This window comes from Oncorhynchus gorbuscha, unplaced genomic scaffold (assembly GCF_021184085.1).
Source record: "Oncorhynchus gorbuscha isolate QuinsamMale2020 ecotype Even-year unplaced genomic scaffold, OgorEven_v1.0 Un_scaffold_178:::fragment_2:::debris, whole genome shotgun sequence".
NCBI classification, from domain to species: domain Eukaryota; kingdom Metazoa; phylum Chordata; class Actinopteri; order Salmoniformes; family Salmonidae; genus Oncorhynchus; species Oncorhynchus gorbuscha.
In genome coordinates this window covers 110,174-124,209 of record NW_025744907.1, presented here as the reverse complement: position 1 = coordinate 124,209, position 14,036 = coordinate 110,174, and the positions used below count along the sequence as shown (strand labels likewise).

General features: G+C 41.5%; 1 protein-coding gene across 2 annotated transcripts; it reads right to left on the bottom strand.

Moving 5' to 3' along the window:
- Nucleotides 1-4,245: 4,245 nt before the first annotated feature.
- On the bottom strand, nt 4,246-12,238 carry LOC124017320 (T-lymphocyte activation antigen CD80-like). 2 transcript variants are annotated; one of them, XM_046332575.1, is made up of 9 exons: nt 12,045-12,238; nt 10,059-10,090; nt 9,547-9,596; nt 8,804-9,106; nt 8,197-8,475; nt 7,962-8,084; nt 7,462-7,489; nt 5,022-5,069; nt 4,246-4,652 (listed from the first exon to the last, which is right to left on the bottom strand). In XM_046332575.1, the coding sequence occupies exons 1-8, from the start codon at nt 12,051-12,053 to the stop codon at nt 5,051-5,053; spliced, it is 843 nt and encodes a 280-aa protein (XP_046188531.1). In that variant the 5' UTR covers nt 12,054-12,238; the 3' UTR covers nt 4,246-4,652; nt 5,022-5,050. The 2 variants fall into 2 exon arrangements, with proteins under 2 accessions (XP_046188531.1, XP_046188530.1); XM_046332574.1 differs by lacking the exons at nt 4,246-4,652; nt 5,022-5,069; nt 7,462-7,489 and having other exon boundaries at nt 7,508-8,084.
- Nucleotides 12,239-14,036: the final 1,798 nt, after the last annotated feature.

The window sequence follows — 14,036 nt, the reverse complement described above, 5'->3', positions numbered from 1 at the left end:
GTGTGTGTGTGTGTGTGTACCGTACATGTATACTTGTTATGACAGTAAATGTCTTAAGCAGTGTTATTAATAAACATGGACTCTTATTAACAACTCCTCAGGTTTCCAGCATCACACACAGCAGACATAGAATCTACACTCGTGACTGTAGCTCGGTCCCAAAGGGTTTGTCTGAGAATCTCTGATCGGAATTGAAGCCTCTCAGTGGTATTCCCATCTGAGTATTCATCACCCTCCACCCACTCTGCTCAGCTGTGTGTATGCCCTCCTCCCACTTCTCAGTGGAAAGGTCAAAGGTTAGAAGCCAAAGTGGTGATAAATACTTCCAGGTCATCTCTTGCTCCAAGGGTCAGAGTTGTCCTATAGGAACCGTAACATACCTTCCTAAAATGGCTGAAACAATGAATCAGTTCAAACATTGTCAGTTCAGTTTACCCAGCTCTCTCTCTCTCTCTCTCTCTCTCTCTCTCTCTTCTCTCTCTCTCTCCATTAGCCTGTCTTTCCTCCTCTCTGTCTTCCACTCTCTCCTTAGTAACAGACATGCCACACACCCACACACACGTATCATATGCTGGGTGTTGTTGTGATTGTGAAATGCATGGATCTATTTTTAGAGGAATAGAGAACCTTCCCTGGTGCTGATCAGATTTCAGCTCTGCTCTCCTGAATCGATCTCTTGTCCTACAGCACAGTGCTTTGGCTCTCTCAGCCCTAAACTCATTTAGTTGACATTCTGAAGTGGAATAATCTCATTAGGCTGTTGTTTGGTGTTGGCCACAGTAGACTGGAGCAGAGGTTGCCTCTCTGTAAAGGAACACAGACAGTAAGTTGTGCCAGCTCAGTGGTCTGTAGACGTGTGTAAAATGGAGCGATTATTCAAGGCCTCCACCATCATTATATCGGCTTCCTTCTGACTCCTCTGACTATTCCTGCGTGTGTGTGTGTCTGCAGAATCAGGCCAAACTGGTTAATTTACTAGTGTTTCTAGAATAATCTGGTGTGTGTCTACCAGGAGGATGAGTGGAGGCACTCTGTTTCTATTTCTTTTCTTTGGGCTAGACCAGGGAGGGAGGGAGATGAGGTAAAGAGAGAGGTAGAGAGAGGTAGAGAGAGAGAGAGAGGTAGAGAGAGAGAGGTAGAGAGAGAGAGGTAGAGAGAGAGAGAGAGAGAGAGAGAGAGAGAGAGAGAGAGAGAGAGAGAGAGAGGTAGAGAGAGAGAGAGAGAGAGAGAGAGAGAGAGAGAGAGAGTCTGTTACATTCCTGAAGTCTAAGCAGGCTGGAGTGATTCTACTGTTTAATGTAAACACAGGGGAGGGACCGACTGGCACAATGATTCATGTGAGAGATGGAGGAGGAGGGTAGAGATAGACAGGGATCAAGAGATACTAGGGTAGGAGAGGAGGAGGTGGGAGGGAGGGAGAGAGAGAGAGACAGGGATCGAGAGATACTAGGGTGGGAGAGGAGAGGGGGGGGAGGGAGGGAGGGAGAGAGAGATAGACAGTGATCGAGAGATACTAGGGTGGGAGAGGAGGGGTTGAGAGGGAGGGAGAGAGAGAAAGGTAAAGAGATGTGTGGTTTCTCCCTACTGTGAGAGTTAGCTCTGGTCTGTAGGTTTGATTAAAAGGTAAGTGGTGCAAGACCACACCATTCTCTTGTCCCAATAAACACTGAAACTGTCTGCTGAATGGAGAGTATAATTTCTCTTTTCCTTTCCTCTCACATCTTCCCTTTATCTCTTCATTCCAGTCAGAGGCAGACAGATGAGCTGTTTGCAGTAGACACCAAGGTGGAAGAAATGGCATTGAACAACATTGGATCTACAGACTACCTTTTTCAGCATGTATAAGACAGGTCTCAAGTACTACTATAAGGCTCTTCAGTCTGTAGAGTGGGTGAGTATAAATCTGTGGTGAGGCTGACATCTGCTGGTGAACACTGATACTGCAATTTGGTGTAATAATTACACCATACAATAACATGGATGGGTATCTTTGATGTGGGTGAGGGCCACACAAAAACTGAACTCATCATTCGGGGCCACACTGGCTCGTGGGTCTACATACCCACATCCATACCCACACATGCAGCCTTTTGGGGGTCCTAAGTTAAATGTATTGGGAAAAGCTGCAGATTCAAAACCCAATTTTGAAATATATCCTTGTGTAGTCTACTATTCTAACTTTAAACAGTAAATTAAGCCCCCGACTGAGTTCCTAACAGAATTGATCCTACAAAAGGGCTGTGTGTTGTCAACAGCTCCACCACTTATTTATAGCAAAGTAGACCATTTTTAATAGCTATTCAAAAGTTGAAAGACATAATTTAACATTAATAACTTATTCCTAACTTATATAAAAGAATAACAATATTATATGCCCTCAATATGACCTTACATGAGAACAACATATTTAATATAAATATTTAGCCTACATACAACAAATGTTGAAAATAATTCCAAAAACAATCAAGAGACATTGTTACACACGTTCAGCATTCGTCTTCTGCTCACAAACACTGAAAAACCAACACCTGTACGTCCTTTAATCTGGAATTCGTAGAGGTAAAACTGCCTCGTCCGTTTGCGATATTACAACAACAAAGAGGTTACTGCAAACAAAGAAGCCGTTTTTCCCCTCTGACATCATTTCACATGCGACAGAAGAGCAGCTCATCTGCCCCGTTTAAAAAAAACACGAAATAATGCGGCAGCCGATGGCGCCGTTTCACCGGATCTCAGCTTTAAAACCAGTTTAGACTGGCAGCAATACAGTTGAAGTCGGAAGTTTACATACACCTTAGCCAAATACATTTAAACTCAGTTTCACAATTCCTGACATTTAATCCAAGTAAAAATTCTCTGTTTTAGGTCAGTTAGGATCAACACTTTATTTTAAGAATGGGAAATGTCAAACTAATAGTAGAGAGAATTACTTATTTCTGCTTTTATTTCTTTCATCTCATTCCCAATGGGTCAGAAGATTACATACACTCAATTAGGATTTGGTAGCATTGCCTTTAAATTGTTTAACTTGGGTAAACGTTTCGGGTTTGTTGGGTGAATTTTGTCCCATTCCTCCTGACAGAGCTGGTGTAACTGAGTCAGGTTTGTAGGCCTCCTTGCTTGTACACGCTTTTTCAGTTCTGCCCACAAATGTTCTACAGGTGTGAGGTCAGGGCTTTGTGATGGCCACTCCAATACCTTGACTTTATTGTCCTTAAGCCATTTTGCCACAACTTTGGGAGTATGCTTGGGGTCATTGTCCATTTGGAAGACCAATTTGCGACCATGTTTTAACTTCCTGACTGATGTCTTGAGATGTTGCTTCAATATATCCACATAATGTTTCTTCCTCATGCTGCCATCTATTTTGTGAAGTGCACCAGTCCCTCCTGCAACAAAGCACCCCCTAGACATGATGCTGCCATCCCCGTGCTTCACGGTTGGGATGGTGTTCTTCAGCTTGCAAGCCTCCCCCTTTTTCCTCCAAACATAACGATGGTCATTATGGCCAAACAGTTTCATCAGACCAGAGGATATTTCTCCAAAAAGTACAATCTTGTCCCCATGTGCAGTTGCAAACCGTAGTCTGTCTTTTTTAGGGTGATTTTGGAGCAGTAGCCTCTTCCTTGCTGAGCGGCCTTTCAGGTTGTTTCGATATAGGACTCGTTTTACTGTGGATATAGATACTTTTGTACCTGTTTCCTCCAGCATCTTCACAAGGTCCTTTGCTGTTGTTCTGGGATTGATTTTCACTTTTCGCACCATAGTGCGTTCGTCTCTAGGAGATAGAACGCGTCTCCTTCCTGAGCGGTATAATGGCAGCAAGGTCCTATGGTGTTTATACTTGCGTATTATTGTTTGTACAGATGAACGTGGTACCTTCAGGCATTTGGAAATTGCTCCCAAGGATGAACCAGACTTGTGGAGGTCTATTTTTCTGAGGTCTTGGTTGACATCTTTTGATTTCCCCATGATGTCAAGCAAAAAGGTGCTGAGTTTGAAGGTAGGCCTTGAAGTACATCCACAGGTACACTTCCAATTGACTCAAATGATGTCAATTAGCCTATCAGAAGCTTCTAAAGCCATGACATCATTTTCTGGAATTTTCCAAGCTGTTTAAAGGCACAGTAAACTTAGTGTATGTAAACTTCTGACCCACTGGAATTATGATGCAGTGAAATAATCTGTCTGTAAACAATTGTTGGAAAAATGACTTGTGTCATGCACAAAGTAAATGTCCTAACCAACTTGCCAAAACTATAGTTTGTTAATTAACAAGAAATTTGTAGAGTAGTTGAAAAATTAGTTTTAATGACTCCAACCTAAGTGTATGTAAACTTCTGACTTCAACTGTATGTGGGGTGGACTCGGACCTATTGGGAGATGCTGGTATAGGATCTGAGGTAAGATCTATTACGGACAGACACATTCACTTCCAGTATTCACTTCCAGTATCCACTTCCAGTATTCACTTCCAGTATCCACTTCCAGTATTCACTTCCAGTATTCACTTCCAGTATCCACTTCCAGTATCCACTTCCAGTATTCACTTCCAGTATTCACTTCCAGTATCCACTTCCAGTATTCATCAGTTGAATACAGTCCATCCCTGATAAGTGCTCACTGGATAAGTGTACACTTCTCTAAAGTGCAGTGCATGTCTCTAGTCCTAATACAAACACAGTACAAATACTAGATATGTTTCCTTGGATACTACATACCCTGGTTTAGTGCACACATTGAGGACAGTCATTGCACTTCTAGTTTTCATTGGTTCTTCTGTGGAACTCAGTCATTTGAACATACTAATTAAATATTTATACAATTGTCAGTCTCCTCAACACCGTGAAAACACCTCTGAACTGCAGCGTGTAGAGGAAAGCTAACATAGTTTCCAACAGCAACAAGTCCAGGCAATGGTTAGGTCACCTCAGCAACCCCTTTATCATGTCCCATTAGAAGGCAGTATCCAAGGAGTTCAGATTTATAATTATCAAATGATAGAACCTTTCACATTCTGCCTTCCAAATGTTCAAGTTTCTGGGTTCCTTCAGGTCAGCTGTACATTTCTGGGAAGCAGAGAAGAAGAAAGAGAGGAGAAAAAGAAAGAGAGGAGAGGAAGAAAGAGAGGAGAGAAAGAAAGAGAGGAGAAAAATAAAGAGAGGAGAAAAAGAAAGAGAGGATAAGAAGAAAGAGAGGAGAAGAAGAAAGAGAGGAGAAGAAGAAAGAGAGGAGAGAAAGAAAGAGAGGAGAAAAAGAAAAAGAGAGAAAGAAAGAGAGAGAAGAAGAAAGAGAGAGAAGAAGAAGAAGAAGGAAGAGAGGAGAGAAAGAAAGAGAGGAGAAGAAAGAAAGAGAGGAGAAGAGAGGAGAAGAAGAAGGAGAAGAGAAGAAGAAAGAGAGAAGGAGAAGAGAGAAGAAAGAGAGGAAGAAAGAAAGAGAGGAGAAAAGAAGAGAGGAGAAGAAGGAGAGAGGGAGAAAGAGAGAGAAAGAAAGGAGAAGAAGAAAGAGAGAGAAAGAAAGGAGAAGAAGAAGGAGAGGAGAGAAAGAAAAAGAGAAAGGAGAAGAAGAAGAAAAAGAGAGAGAAGAAAGAAGAAGAGAAGAAGAAGAGAGGAGAAAGAGAGGAGAGAAAGAAAGAGAGGAGAGAAAGAAAGAGAGGAGAGAAGAAAAGGAGAAGAAGAAGGAGAGGAGAAAAGAAAGAGAGGAGAGAAAGAAAGAGAGGAGAAGAAAGAAGGAGAGAAAGAAGAAAGAGAGAGAAGAAAGAGAGAAGAAAGGAGAAGAAGAAGAGAGGAGAGAAAGAAAGAGAGGAGAAGAAAGAAAGAGGAGAAGAGAAGGAGAGAGAGAGAAAGAAGAAGAAAGAAAGAGAGGAGAAGAAGAAGGAGAGGAAGGAAGAAAGAGAGGAGAAAAAGAAGAGAAGAAGAAAGAGAGAGAGAAAAGAAAGAGAGAAAGGAGAGGAGAGGAGAAGAAGAAGAGAGGAAAAAGAGAAGAGAAGAGAGAGAAGAAAAAGAGAAGAAGAAGAGAGGAGAAAAAGAAGAGAAGGAAGAAGAAAAGAAGAAAGGAGGAGAGAGAGAGAGAGAAGAAAGAGAGGAGAAGAAGAAGAGAGAAGAGAGAAGAAGAAGGAGAGAGAGAAAAAGAGAGGAGAGAAGAGAGAGGAGAGAAAGAAAGAGAAAAGAGAGGAGAGAGAAAAAGAAAGAGAAGGAGAGGGAGAGAAGAAAGAGAGGAGAAGAAGAAGGAGAGAGAAAGAGAAGAAGAAAGAGAGGAGAAGAAGAAGGAGAGGGAGAAGAAGAGAGAGAAGAAGGAGAAGAAAGAAAGAGAGGAGAAAAAGAAAGAGAGGAGAAGAAAGAGAGGAGAAGAAGAGAGAGAGAGGAGAAGAAGAAAGAGAGGAGAGAAAGAAAGAGAGGAGAGAGAAGAGAGAGGGAGAAGAAAGAGAGGAGAAGAGAAGAGAGGAGAAGAAGAAAAGAGAGGAGAAGAAGAGAGGAGAAGGAAGAAAAGAGAGAGAGAAAAAGAGAGAAGAAGAAAGAGAGGAGAGAAGAAAGAGAGAAGAAGAGAGGAAGAAGAAAAGAGAGAGAAGAAGAAAAGAAAGAGAGGAGAGGAAAGAAAGAGAGGAGAAGAAAGAGAGGAGAAGAGAAAGAGAGGAGAAAGAAAGAGAGGAGAAGAAGGAGAGAGAAAAGAGAAAGAGAGAAGAAAGAAAGAGAGGAGAAGAAGAAAGAGAGGAGAAGAAGAAAGAGAGAGAGAAGAAGAAGGAGAGAAGAAAGAGAGAGAAAAAGAAAAAGGAGAAGAAGAGAAGAAGAAGAAAGAGAGGAGAAGAAAGAAGAGGAGAAGAAGAAAGAGAGGAGAAGAAGAAAGAGAGGAGAAGAAGAAAGAGAGGAGAAGAAGAAAGAGAGGAGAAGAAGAAAGAGAGGAGAAGAAGAAAGAGAGGAGAGAAAGAAGAAAGAGGAGAGAAGAAGAAAGAGAGGAGAAGAAGAAAGAGAGGAGAAGAAGAAAGAGAGGAGAAGAAGAAAGAGAGGAGAAGAGAGGAGAAGAAGAAAGAGAGGAGAAGAAGAAAGAGAGGAGAGAAAGAAACAAAACTAAACCATTTGTACTACTTGGCCAGGTCAGTTGCACAGGTTATCTAAACCAATGTCAAGCTTTTGATCTTATCCCACTGGGCACAGACTTCAGTTCAACGTCTAGTTCTGATTTACATTTGGTCGTGTAGTCAACTAAGGTGAATTCAAAGTGAATTCAGAAGAAAATTCACCATGACATTGGATTCAGGTTCAAAGTTGGATGAAAGAAATACAAAATGCCCTTACGTTGATGACTTTATGCAAATCCAATTAGTTTTCCACGTTGACTCAACATCATCACATGGATTTTTGGGGGGGTTGACACGACGTGGAAACAACGTTAACTGAACCAGTTTTTCCCAGTGGGATTTATTTATCCTGTGAGTTTGAGTGAAACAGTGAAACAGATACTCACTCCTCTGAACTTGCTGCTCCCTTTCCTCCTGGAAAACAGAAAGATATAGACGGGTTGGTTGTTTTGCAACTATGCACCAAAACAGACAGGGTTGGCATAGACTGTTGACAACATGTAAACTATATTTCGTCTCTAAATATTTCTTGAAAAAGAAATACATTGTCACATTGATCACTTGTCTCTCAATACATAGTTACAGTTGTTGGTTAGCTATCTCAAAACAAGACGTGGTATCAACAATAACATACAACGAGCTGAAACGAGCCACCTACGAGTCCCCACATGACAGCTTCTTGTCATTGTTGCTAGCTTTCGGACCTTTCAGAATTATAGCAATAGACACCTTCCATGCCACATGGATGCGCATAACGTTGTCCGCCAACCCATCTATATGTTTTATGAATGCATTGACATCTATATTCATCCTGCCGGTCCCATTTCCAAGGAACAATACAGTCTGTCTCCTCTATCACAAGTAATGTCATCCTTCCCTTGATTACCTCTGGCTGTCTGAGCCTTCTTTTTCTTGCTGCTCGATACCAGAACCAGGAAACACAGCAGAACAGCAGCGATCACAGAGACAGCAGAGATCACAGAGACAACAGAGATATCAGGATGCCTGCCTATAGTAGATAAATATAATATATGTAAGGTTTCAAATTCATTTATTTGACAGAAATGTGCAATGTTATACATTTAATGACAGTGATAGAGACACAGTATCTCAGTCCTCACAGACAATGTGTTCCTGTGAGAGGGCGCCCCCTACAGCACAGCTGAGGTTCAGCAGGGGTCCAGAGGAGCAGTTGATGGATATGGAACTGAAGACAGAGAACAGCATAGAGACCGGGTCTGTCCCCACACTGCTGTTCACTACTCCCCAGTGGCTCTGGTTCAGAGGAGGGTTCAGGCTCCACTCAACATCCCTACGAGGGTAACCGTTGTCAGAGGAACATGTCACCAAGCAGCTGCCGTTGTCACAGGCCACTGTTACATTGGGGGTGCTGTAGTTGGCTGTAGAGGGGGAGAGATGGAAAGGGAGGAGAGCGGAGCGAGAGAAGGAAAGGATTTGATCTTTTCTTGGTTTTACTTCCTCTTAACTGAAAACACAAAACAAGGGCAAAACAACACAAGCCGTTCTGAGTGATAGCCAATTATAGCTTTCGTTTTGTCTTCTCTTTTTAGTGAATGTATCTATGGTTTGAGCTATTACAAGCACACATCTAACAGAATCAGCTTTTCCCCCTCATCCAGAAAGCTATGTTCCACAAGTGGGAGAATAAAACAGAAAAATGATTTAAACACAAACATGGTAAGAGAGTTTGAACTGAGGTAATGTTACCTGTCACACTGAGTTGTATGTTCTTCTGGTTGTTCTTGGTTGGGTATCCGATGTGGCATTCGTACAGCCCCTCATCTGACAGCCGTATACTCCACAGCCTCATTGTTCCCTGTGTGTGGTCTACTTGAGTACGGTTTGCATACTCCGGGTGAGGGGATGGTAAGTCCCTCGTCTTATGGTAGCCATTAATGAACTTGTTTGGGTCAGGTCTCTGTACATACAGGTGGTTTGGGAGTCTCTGGATGTCAGAGGTACAGGGGAGGGTCACAGCCCCACCCACCTCTCCTATCACCATGGTGACATCTGATAGAGAGGGTGAACGAGGTTAGAGGTCAGGGAGGGTAGACATTAGGCAGTTCCACTTTCCCCCCTCCCTTATCTATCTGACACATTTGCCCTTTTCTCTCATCTGAAAGTGTCTGGGACATTCCCTTCTACTGAATAGACACCATTATGGTTCAGATGTTATTGCAAATCCAATCTTACAGGGAAATCGTACACAGACACACACACATGCAGGTACACACACACACGCACGCAAACACTCACACACACACACACACACACACACACACACACACACACACACACACACACACACACACACACACACACACACACACACACACACACACACACACACACACACACACACACACACACACACACACACAAAGTATCTCCATCAGTAAAGATCTGATCAGATAAAGTGTCACATTCTTGTCAGTTGTTTCAATTCGTACCTTTACTTTGAATGAACTGAACCGATACCAGGAATAAGATGACACACCTTCTGTAAACCATAACAACATTACAATCAGCTGAGTACTGTTAGGTGAGGTCACTGGCATGGTTACGGGAAGCATTCTTATTTCCTAACAACCTGTTTCCAGAAACACACTCCTAAATGTTATTAATATTATCCTTTAATTGCAGGCACACTTTCCTCCAGCTTTCAGGAATGTACTGTATACCAAGGGAACACAGAGAAAACTGAAATTCCACTGGAGACCCACAGCGACATTCTCTCTATCGGATACTGTCACCACACACTCATGTAAACACGCTGTGAAGAGATCTGACTCTAGATAGTGTGAAATAACACTCTACAAATTAAATATTATTCTTATTAAAACACATATCATTGTATCAAAATGAACCAATAGAGTTGCATGTAAACGAAGTATGCCAACAGCTGCAAATAGTCAAGCCACAGTCCCGCCATAATCATGGTCACACAGTGAGTACTACTTACCGAAGCAGCCGACGCGCACACATCCCGTAGTCCTGCAGAAAACACACACACACATTAGTTCAAACAGCAGCACTCGCAACCAATGATCAGGTTTCATATGATCAGATTCATATCATATACACTCAGAAATGACACGGGAGTTTGCTTATTAATCCTCAGCTAATATGGTGAGATACAAAAAGTAATTAATATATTCATTCTATATTTATTATAATAACCAGGTTAAGGAAATTAATGAGCATTGAGAGAAATTATGTCTCCATGGTTACTCTGTTCCCTAATAGTCAGTCAAGAAAACCCTAAGGGAAATCCCTATACAAGGGAGTTACTTCAGGAAATTCTTTGCTACTGTGTGTGGTAGGCCTAAACACAGGGCCCAGTTTTTCAAAAGTTATCTATTCGTATTTCAGCTATAGGATAGGATTACATGCATAGAAATATAATGAATAGAACGGTCCCCATTCAAGTCAATGACTTGTCTATTCATTCTATTTCTATGCATTTAATCCTAACCGATAGGCGAAGTCCAGATATATAACTTTTTAAAAACTGGGTCCAGGTGATGAGTTCACTATCTAGACAATCGTGCGGTGCTGTACTAGTGCCTCGTGAGATATGTGTGGTCATGGTTATTGGTTCATCTCAGGGATTGGTAGTTAAGGATAGGAGTTCAGAGTTGATTTAACGTTAATCTGAAGAGAATCAAACAACAATTCTGTTCTTCAATCGTGTGTCTTTTACACGTCGTCTTGCAAGGACTTTGTTATGCGATAAATCCTGAGTGTAAAGATGTAAAAGCGATTCAGTAGAATGTGACAGGCCAGAGGATTGTGTGGGGGCAGACGAAGGGAACTGGCTTGGTTGTCAGATACGTTTCTAATTAATAAGCCAGGGGGAATCCCCAGAAATATACATCTCTGTTGTTATGGTATCAGCTTGAAGGATGAGTTTCATGAACACAGGTTACAGTATTAACAGTACAGAAGAAGTGTACATTGTTGCAGTATATTAAATATATTGCTATAATGCACACACATGAAAACAATCACACATAAACACAACATAAGCATGCACGTGTGCATTCGTGTGCATTCGTGTGCCTTCATGAGCATGTGGCAAACAGTAGTTTCACACTGATCCTAATCCTGACACAGATGCTTTTGTTATGTTGCAGCGAGAGTGAGTGGAAATAGGTTGATATGCTGAGTGAGAAGTTTATGTTCATGTTTACTGTGTTACTTGGATAGAAGTCAATAAAAACTGAAATCCATTATGAAATGTTGTAGTTTTATCAAAACACAAAATATCAAAACTTCAGAGTTAATCTGACCATAAGTAGGTGAAATCCACCGTGTGAAAATGTTTAACTTAATCCATGTGATTGACAATGTTTGCAAATAAGTGAATTTCTAAAATATATAATGCACTGTCCATGCAACACAATTTACATATTAAACCACTTCGACAGAGATTATGATAAACGTTTATTTAAAATATGTAATATGACACGACGGAGGTTTTACACAGGCAGCACAATTTTGCCAATAATTTTGTCTTTTGACCAATCATATCAGATCTTTTGCCAATAATTCATCTTTTGACCAATCAGAATATATCAGAATTGAGCTGCCTGTGTAAATGCAGCCAATGTCCTGTCAGTTTTTATGGCTCCATAATCTGTTGGCTACATGTCTCCAGATACTACAGTCAACCCTAAGAGTAGGAGTCACATCTCTACAGCGATTGTTTTGGTTGATAACCTGAAACACCAACAACCTCCATTCATTCAAGATATATGATATAGTAGGTAAAACTGAATACCATAATATTACATTATTTAATTAAACTGCTTCACCTTAACCTGCACCGTATTACCTAAGTAAATCTACGACAACAATAGCACATCCACTACAAGCCAGTCCGGAAGAGCTGTACATATTTGTAACAGTTATAAAGCCTATGAGGGGGAAATAAAGACATTCTTACCACAGTCATGCTTTGCCTTTCTTAACAGCCGTAATCGAGTGTGAAGTCGGAGAAGTTGGCGTGTGATGTGTTGTCAGCACAGACAACCAGCCCCTCTTCCTTCAGCATTCTGGGGGTGTGGCTTTAGCCAGGGAAAGTCCTTTTTTCTTTTCTAGTTTACTAATGTTGTCATTGTAGCAAACAGCAGCTTATCAGAATTTGGTCCCTTCTTACAACAGGGTGTGTTTGTATTGTGTGAGTGGTGAGGGGGTGGGGTTAAGTTAAGACTCTCACTTCCCTATATACACTACTGTTCAAAAGTTTTACAACACCTACTCATTCAAGGGTTTTTCTTTATTTTTTACTATTTTCTACATTGTAGAATAATAGTGAAGACATCAAAACTATGAAATAACACATATGGAATCATGTAGTAACCAAAAATGTGTTTAACGAATCAAAATATATTTTATAGTAGCCAGCCTTTGCCTTGCTGACAGCTTTGCACACTCTTGGCATTCTCTCAAATAGCTTCACAAGGTAGTCACCTGGAATGAATTTCAATTAACAGGTGGGCCTTCTTAAAAGTTAATTTGTGGAATTGATTTCCTTCTTAATGTGTTTATTTATTTCACCTTTATTTAACTAGGCAAGTCGGTTAAGAACAAATTCTTATTTACAATGACGGCCTACCCCGGCCAAATACGGATGATGCTGGGCCAATAGTGCTGTACCGGTACCTCCTGTATATAGCCTCCTCACATTTACTCTGCACCGGTACCTCCTGTATATAGCCTCCTCACATTTACTCTGTACCGGTACCTCCTGTATATAGCCTCCTCACATTTACTCTGTACTGGTACCTCCTGTATATAACCTCCACACATTTACTCTGTACCGGTACCTCCTGTATATAGCCTCCTCACATTTACTCTGTACTGGTACCTCCTGTATATAACCTCCTCACATTTACTCTGTACTGGTACCTCCTGTATATAGCCTCCTCGCATTTACTCTGTACCGGTACCTCCTGTATATAGCCTCCTCACATTTACTCTGTACCGGTACCTCCTGTATATAGCCTCCTCACATTTACTCTGTACTGGTACCTCCTGTATATAACCTCCTCACATTTACTCTGTACCGGTACCTCCTGTATATAGCCTCCTCACATTTACTCTGTACTGGTACCTCCTGTATATAACCTCCTCACATTTACTCGGGACCACCCATACTAGAATGTACCATTTCCTGTATATAGCCTAACCTCGCATTTACTCTGTACTGGTACCTCCTGTATATAACCTCCTCACATTTACTCTGTACTGGTACCTCCTGTATATAGCCTCCTCCCATTTACTCTGTAGCCTCCTCACATTTACCAATTGTATATAGCCTCCTCACATTTACTCTGTACTGGTACCTCCTGTATATAGCCTCCTCACATTTACTCTGTACTGGTACCTCCTGTATATAACCTCCTCACATTTACTCTGTACTGGTACCTCCTGTATATAGCCTCCTCACATTTACTCTGTACTGGTACCTCCTGTATATAACCTCCTCACATTTACTCTGTACTGGTACCTCCTGTATATAGCCTCCTCACATTTACTCTGTACTGGTACCTCCTGTATATAACCTCCTCACATTTACTCTGTACTGGTACCTCCTGTATATAGCCTCCTCACATTTACTCTGTACTGGTACCTCCTGTATATAACCTCCTCACATTTACTCTGTACCGGTACCTCCTGTATATAGCCTCCTCCCATTTACTCTGTACCGGTACCACTTGTATATAGCCTCCTCGCATTTACTCTGTACCGGTACCTCCTGTATATAGCCTCCTCACATTTACTCTGTACTGGTACCTCCTGTATATAACCTCCTCACATTTACTCTGTACTGGTACCTCCTGTATATAGCCTCCTCACATTTACTCTGTACTGGTACCTCCTGTATATAACCTCCTCACATTTACTCTGTACTGGTACCTCCTGTATATAGCCT

Coding starts and splice junctions, on each gene's coding strand:
- LOC124017320 (XM_046332574.1), bottom strand. Junction 9,597..10,058: donor TGTGCGCGTCGGCTGCTTCG/GTAAGTAGTACT, acceptor TATGGTTTACAG/AAGGTGTGTCATCTTATTCC. Junction 8,085..8,196: donor CTCACAGGAACACATTGTCT/GTGAGGACTGAG, acceptor TATCTACTATAG/GCAGGCATCCTGATATCTCT.